Source organism: Euprymna scolopes, chromosome 20 (genome assembly GCF_053919585.1).
Source record: "Euprymna scolopes isolate OS-2025 chromosome 20, ASM5391958v1, whole genome shotgun sequence".
Taxonomy (NCBI): domain Eukaryota; kingdom Metazoa; phylum Mollusca; class Cephalopoda; order Sepiida; family Sepiolidae; genus Euprymna; species Euprymna scolopes.
Genome location: NC_136501.1, coordinates 79693793 through 79712614, shown reverse-complemented (window position 1 = coordinate 79712614; position 18822 = coordinate 79693793). Strand labels below are relative to the sequence as shown.

The 18822-nt window shown below is 24.8% G+C and overlaps 1 protein-coding gene across 1 annotated transcript in view; it reads left to right on the top strand.

Moving 5' to 3' along the window:
• Positions 1-18292, top strand: part of LOC145241482 (bublin coiled-coil protein-like) — a 37812-nt gene extending 19520 nt beyond the window's left edge. The window contains exon 2 of the mRNA XM_080104477.1: positions 16941-18292. Coding sequence (XP_079960603.1) covers positions 16941-17143 — 203 coding nt within the window. The 3' untranslated portion in view covers positions 17144-18292. The remainder of the gene's footprint in view (positions 1-16940) is intronic.
• Positions 18293-18822: the final 530 nt, after the last annotated feature.

Sequence of the window (18822 nt, the reverse complement as noted above, 5' to 3'; positions counted from 1 at the left end):
TCTACGCACTATGTATGTCGCCGGAATGTTCGTCTCAACCAGCAGGCTTATCATTTTTTCCTTGTTCAGTCCGGTGAGGCCCTTCTGCTTTTCATCAAAAGTTACTAGGGACACAATTCTTTTCCTGAGGCTTTCGAGCTTCCCGGGGACTGGCTTGATTTCATTGCCGTCCGTCAAAACCCGGTACTTTTCTTGAAAGAGTCTTTGGTATGCGTCCGGGCTTCTTCTGTTCCTTCGGGCCCCAGGTCTTCTCTGGGCTCTTCTCCGGACTCCGCTGCTTTGGTCCCCAGCTATTTCCTACTTCCGGGCTCTTTTCTGGGCTACGCTGCTATGATCCCCTGTGACTCGTCTTCTCTGGCCTTGCTTCTGGGCCTTTTCCAGGATTCTGCTTCCTCTCTTCGTGGGTCGCAGGTTGCCGTGCAGTAGCTGTCCCAAATTCAAGGCAATGCCATTTCCTTAGTGCTGGCTCCTTCTTTTTCGGGCTGTTGTTCGCAGACCTGACCGCTCTGCTTGCTCCTTCTACAAAAGGGTGCGATTTGCTGATCAGCCTTTGTGGTATGGTCCAGCCTGTTTTGTTCGCTCTTTTTATTCTCTCTTCCCGTGTTTTCGTTTTTTTTCGCGGTTTTCCCCCGACAACTACCCATGGGTTGAGGAAGTCTAGGTCGCTCTTCTCCCTTGGCTTAGCACCCCCGGACATAGAGGTTCCCGTCTTATCTTTGCCCTCTACTACATATACTGGAGGTGAGGGTGAGTACCCTGCAGTGAACGACTCTATTTCGACCATGAACGCTGCAGGCGATAATGGGATTTCACTGGGTGTGGCATCCCCCGACAAAGACGGCACTGAGACTCCACCGGGTGTGGTATCTCTCGACGACGACACTGAGACTCCACCGGACGACGACAGCACTGGGATTCCACCGGGCGTGGCATCCCCCGACAACGGTACTGGAACGTCACTCGACAGTGGCATTGGAACGTCACCCGACAATGGCACTGGAACGTCACCGAATGTGACGCTCCCCCTTCTCGGCACTGGAACACCACCGGAACGGCACTGGAACGTCACCGGATGTGACGTTCCCCCTTCTCGTCACTGGAGCGTCACCGGATGTGACGCTCCCTCTTCTCGTCACTGGAGCGATAAAGATAAAGAATTATAATGCAGTAAAAAAAAAAAAAAGATTTTACACCATCTCCATTCAGCAAAGTAAGTTTTAACGTGCTCCCCCCCCCTGTATTTAACACGATGTAACTATAATTTAATAATATTATCATCCTAAGTTTTTTTACCATTCAAAAGAAGAAGCTTCAAATAAATTACTAATATTAAAAAAAATTTTTTTACAGCATACAAAACTAATGAAAATGCGAGACAACATCGACTCTTTAAAACACGTTCTTTTGAAGAGACGATTTTTTTAAGCTGTTGACACACGTTTTAAAAATCTAGCAAAAATTAATTTTCCTGAAATTTTTCATTATTTAAAAATAAATTATGCCGGCTGATAAAATTTTTAAACTTTTTTTTAAAGCTAGAAAGATAAAATTTAAAAAACTAAACTAAACTAAAAAAAAAAAAAAAAAACCCGCGTTCACTCGTGATCTTACGATTCATTTCATTAACGTAATTGGGTTTGTATTACTGTACACATAGATTCGAAAAAGTTGTCAAAAAACAAATATATAACAAATAAATGTTATCAAAGGCAAGATAAGTTACTTTTCTACCAAATATTTTTCGTGTTTTTATTCAATGTAACATGTTTATTCAGCTCGAAAAACATAGTGTTTACCGATGTATTCGAAAATTCAAGATGGCGTCTGATTCTCTCTTTAACACGGTAAGTTTGGGATAAGGTGTTATAAATAAAAAACTATACAAAATACTATTAAAAACCCGCCGAATATATGTCAACCTATGTCACGGTAACATATATTGAGCGAGTTTTTAACAGTATTTTATCCGGTTTTTTATTTATAACACCTTTTCCCAAACTTACCGTGTTAAAGAGAGAATCAGACGCCATCTTGAATTTTCGAATACATCGGTAAACATTGTATGTTTTTCGAGCTGAATAAACATGTTACATTGAATAAAAACACGAAAAATATATCCAGTTTGGTAGAAAAGTAACTTATCTTGCCTTTGATAACATTTATTTGTTATATATTAGTTTTTTGACAACTTTTTCGAATCTATGTAATACAAACCCACGTATTTTAACAAGCTGAAAATATGGATATAAAAAAATGATTTTGCATGTTATTTTTGTTATGTGGTGAAATAATAAGAAACATGAAATAATAAGAAACATGATTTTTTCTTTAAGTTAATTATTTTTTTATTGTGCAATATTTCATGAATTTATTAAAAATATTGTTTTTGATTTTGAAAAAATATTGTGGTTCATTTGCATTTAAAAATATTGTGATTCATTTTGATTTAAAAAAATATTCATTTTGATTAAATAAAAAAATATTCATTTTGATTTAAAAAAAAATATTGTTCATTTTGATTAAAAAAAATAGTTTAATTTTAATATTTGTTTATTGTCTTAACTCATATCAAATGTTTTGCTTGTGTTCTGCTTCAAATATTCATAATCTTACATGCATAATTTTCATTTAATTATATTAAATAAACTTCAAGTTTATTTCAAATCAAATCGTGTTCCTTCACTTTTTTAAAATGTAATTTATAAGTAATTAAAGAACGCATTCTAATCTTTAAAATCTATAATACAATGAAATATTCAATTGCTTATAATACTTAAACAAGCAACTTGTGTTTTTTTATTATTTTTTTTATTATTAATATTAAATGAGTTTCAGTATAAATCATCGTGTTCTTTCTTTATTTCTTTATTTTAATCCAATTTTGAAGTTTTGTAATGCTGTCTGTAAAAATTACTGTTCATTATTGACAGTCTAAGAGTTCCACATATCTTGCTTGTTGGGACCTCGGCGATGACGTCATTTTTTCAGCTGACCGGCCATCTTTATAACGAAGGCCACGGTCAAACGCCTTAAAAAAACAAAACAAAACAAAAACTCTTAATCCTACTTCTAACCCTAGGTACAAGTGGCAAGCCTCCTCCTCTTAAAACCTTCTTTAGCCCTAACAATAAGGCTAAGTCTAAGTGGCAAGCTCCTCACCAAACAAAGTTCCTTTGTAAGCTACATATAAGTGTCTAAAAAGAAAAAATCCTTTCTTAAGGAAGTGTGTCATTTATCACCCATAAAAATAAATCAGTCAACTGTCCTAAAACGTTACAATGGTCTCGAAGTGGTGAATTATTTTACATTAAATTTATGTGAAACCCACTCTAAATTCTAAAAGATTTTTTGTTTTGTTTCTATCAAGTCTTCAGGATGTTCACACATAATTTTCCTTAGCTTTATCATTAACCCAAAGTCAGAGTGGCAACCCCCCACCCTCTCATAATTGCACAAAGACCCTCTTAAAACCACACATAATCGTCTTTAGAAAAAAAAAGGTGCACAAGATTTATCTCCGATAAAAAAAAAATTAACTGCCCTAAAACGCTAGAATGGCTCAAAATAAGGATCATTTTACATTAAATTCTAAAATAATACTTGTTTATATTTCATTAAAAATTTTTAAGGTGTTCACACGTAATTGCCTACAAAGGTAAAATCATATATTTTGGAGAGGTGGGGGTTAACGGAAAGTATTAATCTACAATAATACCAAAGAAATATTGCAATATATACATTTTTTAAACAGAAATATTGCAATATATACATTTTTTAAACAGAAATATTGCAATATATACATTTTTTAAACAGAAATATTGCAATATATACATTTTTTAAACAGAAATATTGCAATATATACATTTTTTAAACAGAAATATTGCAATATATACATTTTTTAAACAGAAATATTGCAATATATACATTTTTTAAACAGAAATATTGCAATATATACATTTTTTAAACAGAAATATTGCAATATATACATTTTTTAAACAGAAATATTGCAATATATACATTTTTTAAACAGAAATATTGCAATATATACATTTTTTAAACAGAAATATTGCAATATATACATTTTTTAAACAGAAATATTGCAATATATACATTTTTTAAACAGAAATATTGCAATATATACATTTTTTAAACAGAAATATTGCAATATATACATTTTTTAAACAGAAATATTGCAATATATACATTTTTTAAACAGAAATATTGCAATATATACATTTTTTAAACAGAAATATTGCAATATATACATTTTTTAAACAGAAATATTGCAATATATACATTTTTTAAACAGAAATATTGCAATATATACATTTTTTAAACAGAAATATTGCAATATATACATTTTTTAAACAGAAATATTGCAATATATACATTTTTTAAACAGAAATATTGCAATATATACATTTTTTAAACAGAAATATTGCAATATATACATTTTTTAAACAGAAATATTGCAATATATACATTTTTTAAACAGAAATATTGCAATATATACATTTTTTAAACAGAAATATTGCAATATATACATTTTTTAAACAGAAATATTGCAATATATACATTTTTTAAACAGAAATATTGCAATATATACATTTTTTAAACAGAAATATTGCAATATATACATTTTTTAAACAGAAATATTGCAATATATACATTTTTTAAACAGAAATATTGCAATATATACATTTTTTAAACAGAAATATTGCAATATATACATTTTTTAAACAGAAATATTGCAATATATACATTTTTTAAACAGAAATATTGCAATATATACATTTTTTAAACAGAAATATTGCAATATATACATTTTTTAAACAGAAATATTGCAATATATACATTTTTTAAACAGAAATATTGCAATATATACATTTTTTAAACAGAAATATTGCAATATATACATTTTTTAAACAGAAATATTGCAATATATACATTTTTTAAACAGAAATATTGCAATATATACATTTTTTAAACAGAAATATTGCAATATATACATTTTTTAAACAGAAATATTGCAATATATACATTTTTTAAACAGAAATATTGCAATATATACATTTTTTAAACAGAAATATTGCAATATATACATTTTTTAAACAGAAATATTGCAATATATACATTTTTTAAACAGAAATATTGCAATATATACATTTTTTAAACAGAAATATTGCAATATATACATTTTTTAAACAGAAATATTGCAATATATACATTTTTTAAACAGAAATATTGCAATATATACATTTTTTAAACAGAAATATTGCAATATATACATTTTTTAAACAGAAATATTGCAATATATACATTTTTTAAACAGAAATATTGCAATATATACATTTTTTAAACAGAAATATTGCAATATGTACATTTTTTAAACAGAAATATTGCAATATGTACATTTTTTAAACAGAAATATTGCAATATGTACATTTTTTAAACAGAAATATTGCAATATGTACATTTTTTAAACAGAAATATTGCAATATGTACATTTTTTAAACAGAAATATTGCAATATATACATTTTTTAAACAGAAATATTGCAATATATACATTTTTTAAACAGAAATATTGCAATATATACATTTTTTAAACAGAAATATTGCAATATATACATTTTTTAAACAGAAATATTGCAATATATACATTTTTTAAACAGAAATATTGCAATATATACATTTTTTAAACAGAAATATTGCAATATATACATTTTTTAAACAGAAATATTGCAATATATACATTTTTTAAACAGAAATATTGCAATATATACATTTTTTAAACAGAAATATTGCAATATATACATTTTTTAAACAGAAATATTGCAATATATACATTTTTTAAACAGAAATATTGCAATATATACATTTTTTAAACAGAAATATTGCAATATATACATTTTTTAAACAGAAATATTGCAATATATACATTTTTTAAACAGAAATATTGCAATATATACATTTTTTAAACAGAAATATTGCAATATATACATTTTTTAAACAGAAATATTGCAATATATACATTTTTTAAACAGAAATATTGCAATATATACATTTTTTAAACAGAAATATTGCAATATATACATTTTTTAAACAGAAATATTGCAATATATACATTTTTTAAACAGAAATATTGCAATATATACATTTTTTAAACAGAAATATTGCAATATATACATTTTTTAAACAGAAATATTGCAATATATACATTTTTTAAACAGAAATATTGCAATATATACATTTTTTAAACAGAAATATTGCAATATATACATTTTTTAAACAGAAATATTGCAATATATACATTTTTTAAACAGAAATATTGCAATATATACATTTTTTAAACAGAAATATTGCAATATATACATTTTTTAAACAGAAATATTGCAATATATACATTTTTTAAACAGAAATATTGCAATATATACATTTTTTAAACAGAAATATTGCAATATATACATTTTTTAAACAGAAATATTGCAATATATACATTTTTTAAACAGAAATATTGCAATATATACATTTTTTAAACAGAAATATTGCAATATATACATTTTTTAAACAGAAATATTGCAATATATACATTTTTTAAACAGAAATATTGCAATATATACATTTTTTAAACAGAAATATTGCAATATATACATTTTTTAAACAGAAATATTGCAATATATACATTTTTTAAACAGAAATATTGCAATATATACATTTTTTAAACAGAAATATTGCAATATATACATTTTTTAAACAGAAATATTGCAATATATACATTTTTTAAACAGAAATATTGCAATATATACATTTTTTAAACAGAAATATTGCAATATATACATTTTTTAAACAGAAATATTGCAATATATACATTTTTTAAACAGAAATATTGCAATATATACATTTTTTAAACAGAAATATTGCAATATATACATTTTTTAAACAGAAATATTGCAATATATACATTTTTTAAACAGAAATATTGCAATATATACATTTTTTAAACAGAAATATTGCAATATATACATTTTTTAAACAGAAATATTGCAATATATACATTTTTTAAACAGAAATATTGCAATATATACATTTTTTAAACAGAAATATTGCAATATATACATTTTTTAAACAGAAATATTGCAATATATACATTTTTTAAACAGAAATATTGCAATATATACATTTTTTAAACAGAAATATTGCAATATATACATTTTTTAAACAGAAATATTGCAATATATACATTTTTTAAACAGAAATATTGCAATATATACATTTTTTAAACAGAAATATTGCAATATATACATTTTTTAAACAGAAATATTGCAATATATACATTTTTTAAACAGAAATATTGCAATATATACATTTTTTAAACAGAAATATTGCAATATATACATTTTTTAAACAGAAATATTGCAATATATACATTTTTTAAACAGAAATATTGCAATATATACATTTTTTAAACAGAAATATTGCAATATATACATTTTTTAAACAGAAATATTGCAATATGTACATTTTTTAAACAGAAATATTGCAATATGTACATTTTTTAAACAGAAATATTGCAATATGTACATTTTTTAAACAGAAATATTGCAATATGTACATTTTTTAAACAGAAATATTGCAATATGTACATTTTTTAAACAGAAATATTGCAATATGTACATTTTTTAAACAGAAATATTGCAATATGTACATTTTTTAAACAGAAATATTGCAATATGTACATTTTTTAAACAGAAATATTGCAATATGTACATTTTTTAAACAGAAATATTGCAATATGTACATTTTTTAAACAGAAATATTGCAATATGTACATTTTTTAAACAGAAATATTGCAATATATACATTTTTTAAACAGAAATATTGCAATATATACATTTTTTAAACAGAAATATTGCAATATATACATTTTTTAAACAGAAATATTGCAATATATACATTTTTTAAACAGAAATATTGCAATATATACATTTTTTAAACAGAAATATTGCAATATATACATTTTTTAAACAGAAATATTGCAATATATACATTTTTTAAACAGAAATATTGCAATATATACATTTTTTAAACAGAAATATTGCAATATATACATTTTTTAAACAGAAATATTGCAATATATACATTTTTTAAACAGAAATATTGCAATATATACATTTTTTAAACAGAAATATTGCAATATATACATTTTTTAAACAGAAATATTGCAATATATACATTTTTTAAACAGAAATATTGCAATATATACATTTTTTAAACAGAAATATTGCAATATATACATTTTTTAAACAGAAATATTGCAATATATACATTTTTTAAACAGAAATATTGCAATATATACATTTTTTAAACAGAAATATTGCAATATATACATTTTTTAAACAGAAATATTGCAATATATACATTTTTTAAACAGAAATATTGCAATATATACATTTTTTAAACAGAAATATTGCAATATATACATTTTTTAAACAGAAATATTGCAATATATACATTTTTTAAACAGAAATATTGCAATATATACATTTTTTAAACAGAAATATTGCAATATATACATTTTTTAAACAGAAATATTGCAATATATACATTTTTTAAACAGAAATATTGCAATATATACATTTTTTAAACAGAAATATTGCAATATATACATTTTTTAAACAGAAATATTGCAATATATACATTTTTTAAACAGAAATATTGCAATATATACATTTTTTAAACAGAAATATTGCAATATATACATTTTTTAAACAGAAATATTGCAATATATACATTTTTTAAACAGAAATATTGCAATATATACATTTTTTAAACAGAAATATTGCAATATATACATTTTTTAAACAGAAATATTGCAATATATACATTTTTTAAACAGAAATATTGCAATATATACATTTTTTAAACAGAAATATTGCAATATATACATTTTTTAAACAGAAATATTGCAATATATACATTTTTTAAACAGAAATATTGCAATATATACATTTTTTAAACAGAAATATTGCAATATATACATTTTTTAAACAGAAATATTGCAATATATACATTTTTTAAACAGAAATATTGCAATATATACATTTTTTAAACAGAAATATTGCAATATATACATTTTTTAAACAGAAATATTGCAATATATACATTTTTTAAACAGAAATATTGCAATATATACATTTTTTAAACAGAAATATTGCAATATATACATTTTTTAAACAGAAATATTGCAATATATACATTTTTTAAACAGAAATATTGCAATATATACATTTTTTAAACAGAAATATTGCAATATATACATTTTTTAAACAGAAATATTGCAATATATACATTTTTTAAACAGAAATATTGCAATATATACATTTTTTAAACAGAAATATTGCAATATATACATTTTTTAAACAGAAATATTGCAATATATACATTTTTTAAACAGAAATATTGCAATATATACATTTTTTAAACAGAAATATTGCAATATATACATTTTTTAAACAGAAATATTGCAATATATACATTTTTTAAACAGAAATATTGCAATATATACATTTTTTAAACAGAAATATTGCAATATATACATTTTTTAAACAGAAATATTGCAATATATACATTTTTTAAACAGAAATATTGCAATATATACATTTTTTAAACAGAAATATTGCAATATATACATTTTTTAAACAGAAATATTGCAATATATACATTTTTTAAACAGAAATATTGCAATATATACATTTTTTAAACAGAAATATTGCAATATATACATTTTTTAAACAGAAATATTGCAATATATACATTTTTTAAACAGAAATATTGCAATATGTACATTTTTTAAACAGAAATATTGCAATATGTACATTTTTTAAACAGAAATATTGCAATATGTACATTTTTTAAACAGAAATATTGCAATATGTACATTTTTTAAACAGAAATATTGCAATATGTACATTTTTTAAACAGAAATATTGCAATATGTACATTTTTTAAACAGAAATATTGCAATATGTACATTTTTTAAACAGAAATATTGCAATATGTACATTTTTTAAACAGAAATATTGCAATATGTACATTTTTTAAACAGAAATATTGCAATATGTACATTTTTTAAACAGAAATATTGCAATATGTACATTTTTTAAACAGAAATATTGCAATATGTACATTTTTTAAACAGAAATATTGCAATATGTACATTTTTTAAACAGAAATATTGCAATATGTACATTTTTTAAACAGAAATATTGCAATATGTACATTTTTTAAACAGAAATATTGCAATATGTACATTTTTTAAACAGAAATATTGCAATATGTACATTTTTTAAACAGAAATATTGCAATATGTACATTTTTTAAACAGAAATATTGCAATATGTACATTTTTTAAACAGAAATATTGCAATATGTACATTTTTTAAACAGAAATATTGCAATATGTACATTTTTTAAACAGAAATATTGCAATATGTACATTTTTTAAACAGAAATATTGCAATATGTACATTTTTTAAACAGAAATATTGCAATATGTACATTTTTTAAACAGAAATATTGCAATATGTACATTTTTTAAACAGAAATATTGCAATATGTACATTTTTTAAACAGAAATATTGCAATATATACATTTTTTAAACAGAAATATTGCAATATATACATTTTTTAAACAGAAATATTGCAATATATACATTTTTTAAACAGAAATATTGCAATATATACATTTTTTAAACAGAAATATTGCAATATATACATTTTTTAAACAGAAATATTGCAATATATACATTTTTTAAACAGAAATATTGCAATATATACATTTTTTAAACAGAAATATTGCAATATATACATTTTTTAAACAGAAATATTGCAATATATACATTTTTTAAACAGAAATATTGCAATATATACATTTTTTAAACAGAAATATTGCAATATATACATTTTTTAAACAGAAATATTGCAATATATACATTTTTTAAACAGAAATATTGCAATATATACATTTTTTAAACAGAAATATTGCAATATGTACATTTTTTAAACAGAAATATTGCAATATGTACATTTTTTAAACAGAAATATTGCAATATGTACATTTTTTAAACAGAAATATTGCAATATGTACATTTTTTAAACAGAAATATTGCAATATGTACATTTTTTAAACAGAAATATTGCAATATGTACATTTTTTAAACAGAAATATTGCAATATGTACATTTTTTAAACAGAAATATTGCAATATGTACATTTTTTAAACAGAAATATTGCAATATGTACATTTTTTAAACAGAAATATTGCAATATATACATTTTTTAAACAGAAATATTGCAATATATACATTTTTTAAACAGAAATATTGCAATATATACATTTTTTAAACAGAAATATTGCAATATATACATTTTTTAAACAGAAATATTGCAATATATACATTTTTTAAACAGAAATATTGCAATATATACATTTTTTAAACAGAAATATTGCAATATATACATTTTTTAAACAGAAATATTGCAATATATACATTTTTTAAACAGAAATATTGCAATATATACATTTTTTAAACAGAAATATTGCAATATATACATTTTTTAAACAGAAATATTGCAATATATACATTTTTTAAACAGAAATATTGCAATATATACATTTTTTAAACAGAAATATTGCAATATATACATTTTTTAAACAGAAATATTGCAATATATACATTTTTTAAACAGAAATATTGCAATATATACATTTTTTAAACAGAAATATTGCAATATATACATTTTTTAAACAGAAATATTGCAATATATACATTTTTTAAACAGAAATATTGCAATATATACATTTTTTAAACAGAAATATTGCAATATATACATTTTTTAAACAGAAATATTGCAATATATACATTTTTTAAACAGAAATATTGCAATATATACATTTTTTAAACAGAAATATTGCAATATATACATTTTTTAAACAGAAATATTGCAATATATACATTTTTTAAACAGAAATATTGCAATATATACATTTTTTAAACAGAAATATTGCAATATATACATTTTTTAAACAGAAATATTGCAATATATACATTTTTTAAACAGAAATATTGCAATATATACATTTTTTAAACAGAAATATTGCAATATATACATTTTTTAAACAGAAATATTGCAATATATACATTTTTTAAACAGAAATATTGCAATATATACATTTTTTAAACAGAAATATTGCAATATATACATTTTTTAAACAGAAATATTGCAATATATACATTTTTTAAACAGAAATATTGCAATATATACATTTTTTAAACAGAAATATTGCAATATATACATTTTTTAAACAGAAATATTGCAATATATACATTTTTTAAACAGAAATATTGCAATATATACATTTTTTAAACAGAAATATTGCAATATATACATTTTTTAAACAGAAATATTGCAATATATACATTTTTTAAACAGAAATATTGCAATATATACATTTTTTAAACAGAAATATTGCAATATATACATTTTTTAAACAGAAATATTGCAATATATACATTTTTTAAACAGAAATATTGCAATATATACATTTTTTAAACAGAAATATTGCAATATATACATTTTTTAAACAGAAATATTGCAATATATACATTTTTTAACAGTCCTAGATTTAGATTTCAGCTATTTGTACATATACATCAGCTTTGAGTTGTTTAACTTCTTCTCTTTTTATGAATACATGGCATTTTTAAGGAATTGCAGCATATTTATTGCAGATTATTTGGAAACTATTAATTTTTGGAGATTTTCAGTAGCATATTCTAATTGCTACCACAGAAATACACTTATATGGTAAATTCCATTGCTTAATCTTGTTTTAACAAAGATATAACATTTTTACTGAAAAATAGTGTAAAAAATGTGAGCTAAATATGAGAATTTTTTTTTTTTTTTTTTTGCATATTTTCTTTCAATTTATATATAGTTCAGCTTTATTTTAAACTAGCGGGGGTACCCGGCGTTGCCCGAGTGTTTGTTTCCGGGACGGGGGAGGGGTTAAAAAATGTTATGGTAGGTAAGTAGGAAGGATCAAACCCGGAGTCATGAGTAAAAGTAGGAAAATAAAGTGTGGAAAAAAAAAAAAAAAAAAAAAAACATCTGCAACGTTAACAGTTCAGCCACCAAGAAAAGTCCATTCCAGTTGTTTAGGAAAAAAAAAACGACTACGGTAGGTCGGCGCGAACGTGAAAATATAATGTGAATTGTCCATCACGCTAACCACTACGCCACAGAGCACTGCAGCTTAGTTTAGTTTTAATAACTTGACATGAAAGAACTACGAAGCCAAACCGGTGTTCTCTTCTCAACTCTTCCTTGTGAACCATCCCCAAACGGTGTTAAGTGGTGGCAGGGGGAGGAGGAATTTACTAGAGAGAAAATATTTTACCACTTCCATTGATCTTAACCGATTGTGGCCGTGACTTCTCAGCAGAAAAAGTATAGAAATCTAAGATTATCGAGGAATTTGAGAAATAATAAGCCTATAACACACCTCAGATATTGTTCTGCCGTTTGTGCATATTATATTTGCATGAAATATCTTGATTTTTAATCCTATTAAGGTCAAAATCCGACGGGAAAAATGAGTTCATTTTATTTATATAGAGATAAGTCTGTAAAAAAAAAAAAAAAAAAAACGAAAATTTTGAGAAAATTTTTTAAAATCTTTTTTTTTTTTTCATTGTTTATCTCAAAATACAAAGAAATAACATTCGGTTCCATTTTTAGCTTTTTGGGGAATTCTTTTTGAAAAATTCACCTGTTTTTAATTATTTTTTTATAATCCTTCTTTTTAGGCAAAAATTACATTGAATCAATATTATTTTACAAGATTTTAATGTTATTTAATTGCCATGGGGGTCGAAAATTTCACCTTCATTATTGTCATACCTAATTAGTATAGAGAACTAGAAAAAATTCATACCTAATTAGTATTGAGAACAAGAAAAAATTCCCAACATTACATCTTTGAAGTCTCGATAAATATGTTTAGTTTCACACGTTTTTTTCAACGATTTTTAGAGATTTTAATAGGAAACTGTATCCAGTTTTTATTTTGATCTCCATGGTTTGAATTGAGTTGTTTCCCTTTTATTTATATATCATGGCTGATTAGTCATAAAATGTGAATTACTTAGTAAAATTTAAACAAAAAAAAAAACTACTTAATCAATTTATGTAATTTTTTAATAGGACATCTTTGTTTTGTCAAGTGTTATGTGAGAATAAGAAAAAAATGTCCGACATGAGAGAATCACATCTTGAGAGTCTCAATAATTATCCAAAAATAGAAAATTAAAGAAAATACTGAGGGGAAACGTAGCTTTAAAAAGAGCCCTCCACCTCTTCAAAAAAAAAATAAATGTTAATATTTTTAAAATATAATTGGGGAGGGTGGTGGGGCTTTTAAAAAAAACTATATCTCTCTCAAAAATAAAACAAACAATAACAAAATAAAAATTTAAAAACTCTTAAATAAATTGATAAAATTAATAAATTTCTTTATAGATTACTTTTATTTCTGAATGATTTAACAATTTTGAAATAATAAAAAATAAAATGACCTTACGATTTTCAATATGCATCCTCTCTCTCGACAAAACATGTTTGGCTTTTTATTTAATTATTTATATTTCTAGTGTTTAGGCATTATATTTTCTGATTTATAAAGATATTTTTTAAATTTTTTTTGGAGTATTAAAAAATTTAAACGACAACAATAAAAAAAAAAGCAGGGGGTACAGTAGCTTTTTTCTTTTAAACAATGAGTGGGTGCATTTGATATGAGTAAAAAAAGATATTAATAAAATTCCAGAAAAGAATCAAACTTGCTTGTTTTTGTTTTTTAATTTTTCTTTTTTCTTGTTCTTGTGTAATTACTCAAATTTTAACTGAATAAATTATGAATTAATTCCATTTTAGGTTTTACTTGTATTTTTTATGGATGTTGAAAATTAGTGCCATACCTAAAATTACTTGTTTTTTTTGTTTTTTTTTTAGTTAAAAATAAATGCTTTAAAATAATAATAATAAAATAAATGCTTTAAAATAAGTTAAAACACTAAAAACTTATCCTGCTAGGTAGAAAATGAACACTTAGAAAAATCGATTTTATCTTAAAAAACAGTAAATCAGTAAAAATATTTTTTTAAAAACAATATCTCTTTCAAGAACAGTCATAAAATGTGTTTTCAATTGATATTCCTACCTAGCAAAAATAGACAAATCTTCTGTGAACGAATCTTCCGGGCGTCTTAAGACAAACTGTCTATTATATCTTGAATCACAACAATGTCCTCTGTCATGCTCATTAGTAGGGTACATCCAAGCCTGAGATATCTCGAGTCAGACGCTCAGAGTTCTCCCAATCAGTCAGACCTGTTGTGACAATTGTCTTAGCTTTTAATAATCATCTGTTCAGTTAGTTTCGCAATCTCCGGTCCTGAACTCTTGGTCTTCACCTGCTGACCTGTCCATGTTGTGTTCAATCCAGGACTACAGGTCAAACTTGCAATGACTAGCTGCTGACCATTCCTGCTGTGGAGTCTGTACTCCACTAAAGTAACAGCATCAAATAAGTACTTCAAAACAAATCAACAACACTGTTATATTCTAATATGTATGTATGTATTATACTGATAAATAAAATTATTGAACAATTTTTTTACAAGTGACAGCTTATATTAAAAAAAATAATTTTAAAAAAAGAAAGGGAAAAATCAAATTTTTTTTCTAAACTCAATATACCTTACTGCTCATAGAAGTAATTCTACAGGGTAAAATAGAGAGTGAGCTTGTTCTCTCTCTTCCCCCTTCCTTCTATATCAAGTAAGACAATTCTATGTAGTTATTTTTTTTTTCTTCTATTTTCTTTTTCGTTCTATTCTCTCTGGAGCTACCAGGCCTTCTTTTACAGTTATTTTTAATTCTCTCAGATGAGCAGTTCATAATTAATTCTAAGACCAGATCTTTCTCAGGCAGATCGCAATTAATCTTAAGATGTTTAGTTGACTCACTTTTATTGAGTTTCACACAGTAATCTGTTTTCATTTCAAATACAAACTGTTTTAATTTCATAATAAAACAGAAGATTGGGATAGTTCATTATAAACAAGAAACATTACCAAATATATTATTTTAAACTAAAGACAAAAAAAGGAGTAAAAAGATTAATTTTGGATTTTTTTAATTATTGCATACTGCAATTAATTTAACACATCTTACGAAGAGAAATGATTTGTTCAATCATCCACAACTTGATCATCTAGTGGGAGATTGAGAGGATAAAACCATACTTATTTTAAAACTTGTCAAACCATCTTAAAAATGTCTTGTCGATCAACCAAACTCTTAGATTGCAATCACCACACACCCAATCATCTGACGTCATTAATATATATATTAATATTGCTTCCTATTCTTTTATTTTCCTGTTAAATTGACTCCATAACCTCATTGAGATGTCTCCTGTTCAGAATATCTGCTTTACACATAAAGCTAACTTCGGGACAAGATCAAAGTGTAGTATCTGTTCTTCAGATGCTGCACTTCTATTTCTTGTTCTCTTTCGGTGGAGGAGAAATCCTTCACGACTGAGACAATTTTTATTTTTGTACCTTTTCTCCACGTTAAAAAACGACCCTGGTGTCTAACTTTGTCCCGTGGGGAGGCATAGTAAATAGGTACACATAAAGCTAACTCTACTCAAACAAATATAGTTTAACTATATATGTAGTTTATAATTTATGCTAGCTAAGGAACCTACTAAGAGTTTTGTTACAAAATTTATTGTCTCTATTTTTTGATTTCTTATTTTATGAAATTATAAACTCTTAAAATATTTTTCTCAATATTTCCTTTGCAGAGTACATGTCATTAAATAGCACACTTGACCAACTCGACTGCTGCCTCGATACGTTAGAACAACGCAATGATGGGCTCTATAATCAGCTGAAGGATCTACTGGACTCCACACGTAATGCACGCCATGAACTACAGATGTTGAATAGTGACGGTGCTGCTTTATCGTCCTCGCATCAGACAGAAAACTTAGATTCCTGTAAATGATTTGTTTGCTCAGGAATCTTCATTATGAAATAGATAAACCTATATTAATATATCTTAAAGGTTTGCTATTTCTGTTTTTCATTTTTTCAGCATTTTATACAGTACTTTTTTGGCTTTCTACACCTCCAAAAGCCATTTATCAAATTTTCCCACCTCCAAAAGCCATTTATCAAATTATTAATAAAATTTACAATCGTTTCTGCAATCTAATCCTATTTATAATTTGTTTATTATACAAACATTACATATGTGCATACATTTTGGTGGAGTCCCTTTTTAAAGAGACTTGCCTCATTGTACCAAAGAAGGAAACTTATTGAAATGAAAATCAGTTTCAATCACTTTGTATGAACCTGAAATGAAAATCAGTTTCAATCACTTTGTATATAACTTTGTATGAACCTGATTCTTGTTTCGATAAGCTTCCTTCTTTGGTCTGACAAGGTGGGTCTCTTTAAATAAGGACTCCAATAAAACATGTATGCACAATAACCAATAATATCTGTATAATAAACAGACTATATACCTGCTCTGTTCCCCATTGAGCACTCTTTAATAATCATGCATGTTTCATTGGATTTACACCTAGGAAACCAATCTATACATATATAAAAAATCTATATATAAAAGCAAAGTGATTCAGAAGTTTTGAGAAGAGGATTTATAAAATGGATTATTCAAACTACTATCTTGGTAAAGTCAGAATTCTTATATTACTATTCTTATATGCTAAAGTCAGAAACCTATACAGAATTTTGAATGTTATTCATATTCATCTGTAGTAAAAATTGAAATATCATCCTGCAGAAAACCGTCACTTAAAACTGATTGTTAATAAACACCTTCAAGTTCAAAGATTCACCTAAAGGTCAAAGCTACAAAATAACAAGATGAGAATAGTAGTCCGAATAACCCCAATTTTTTTTTTCTTTAAATTAGAAACTGAAAACTTTTAATTTGAATAAATTTTTTTTATCTTTATAGGTTTTCATTTTAATAGATTGTTGTGAATGTGAAGAGATGTTCAAATATTATCAGTTATATTTTTATCACAATTTTGTGAAATACTTATTCAACATTTAAAGAAAGAAATATTTATATACATTTGTTATTTCTTTGTCACCAATAAATCAGAAATTTTTCACTTTTCTTTTGAATTCTATTTTTCTGCTTTTAAGGTTTCAATATCAACCAAGTGTCACCATTAAGACTAAAAATCACTAAACTGATGGATCGAGGGGTACCCGGCGTTGCCCGGGTGTTTGGAGGTGTGAAACTCGGGGGGGGGGGGGTTAAAAAAATGTTTTTGTAGGTAAGTATGAGGATGGAACCCGAACCCTTGAGGCAAAGTTTGAAAAAAAAAAAACGTGCGACGTTAACGATTGCCCCACCGCGAGATGCTAACGGAAACACGTTTGAATTACTTAGATTTGGCAGGTGCCCGTTTAATGTTAATGAGGTCGGAACGCTTTTTTTTTTTTTTTCATTTTTATTTTCCCAAGATAGGAGAAAGACATGCGGTGAGCGGCAAATGTTGAATATTTATCTTCCCGAAATCGAGCAAATTAAATAGACAGGCGAGCTTCGTTATTAACTCTGAGATATTACGATTTATATGTGATATAAAAAGTTGTGAACAGACCGACCACTTCTCTGAAAAAAGCCTTTTGTAGACATAC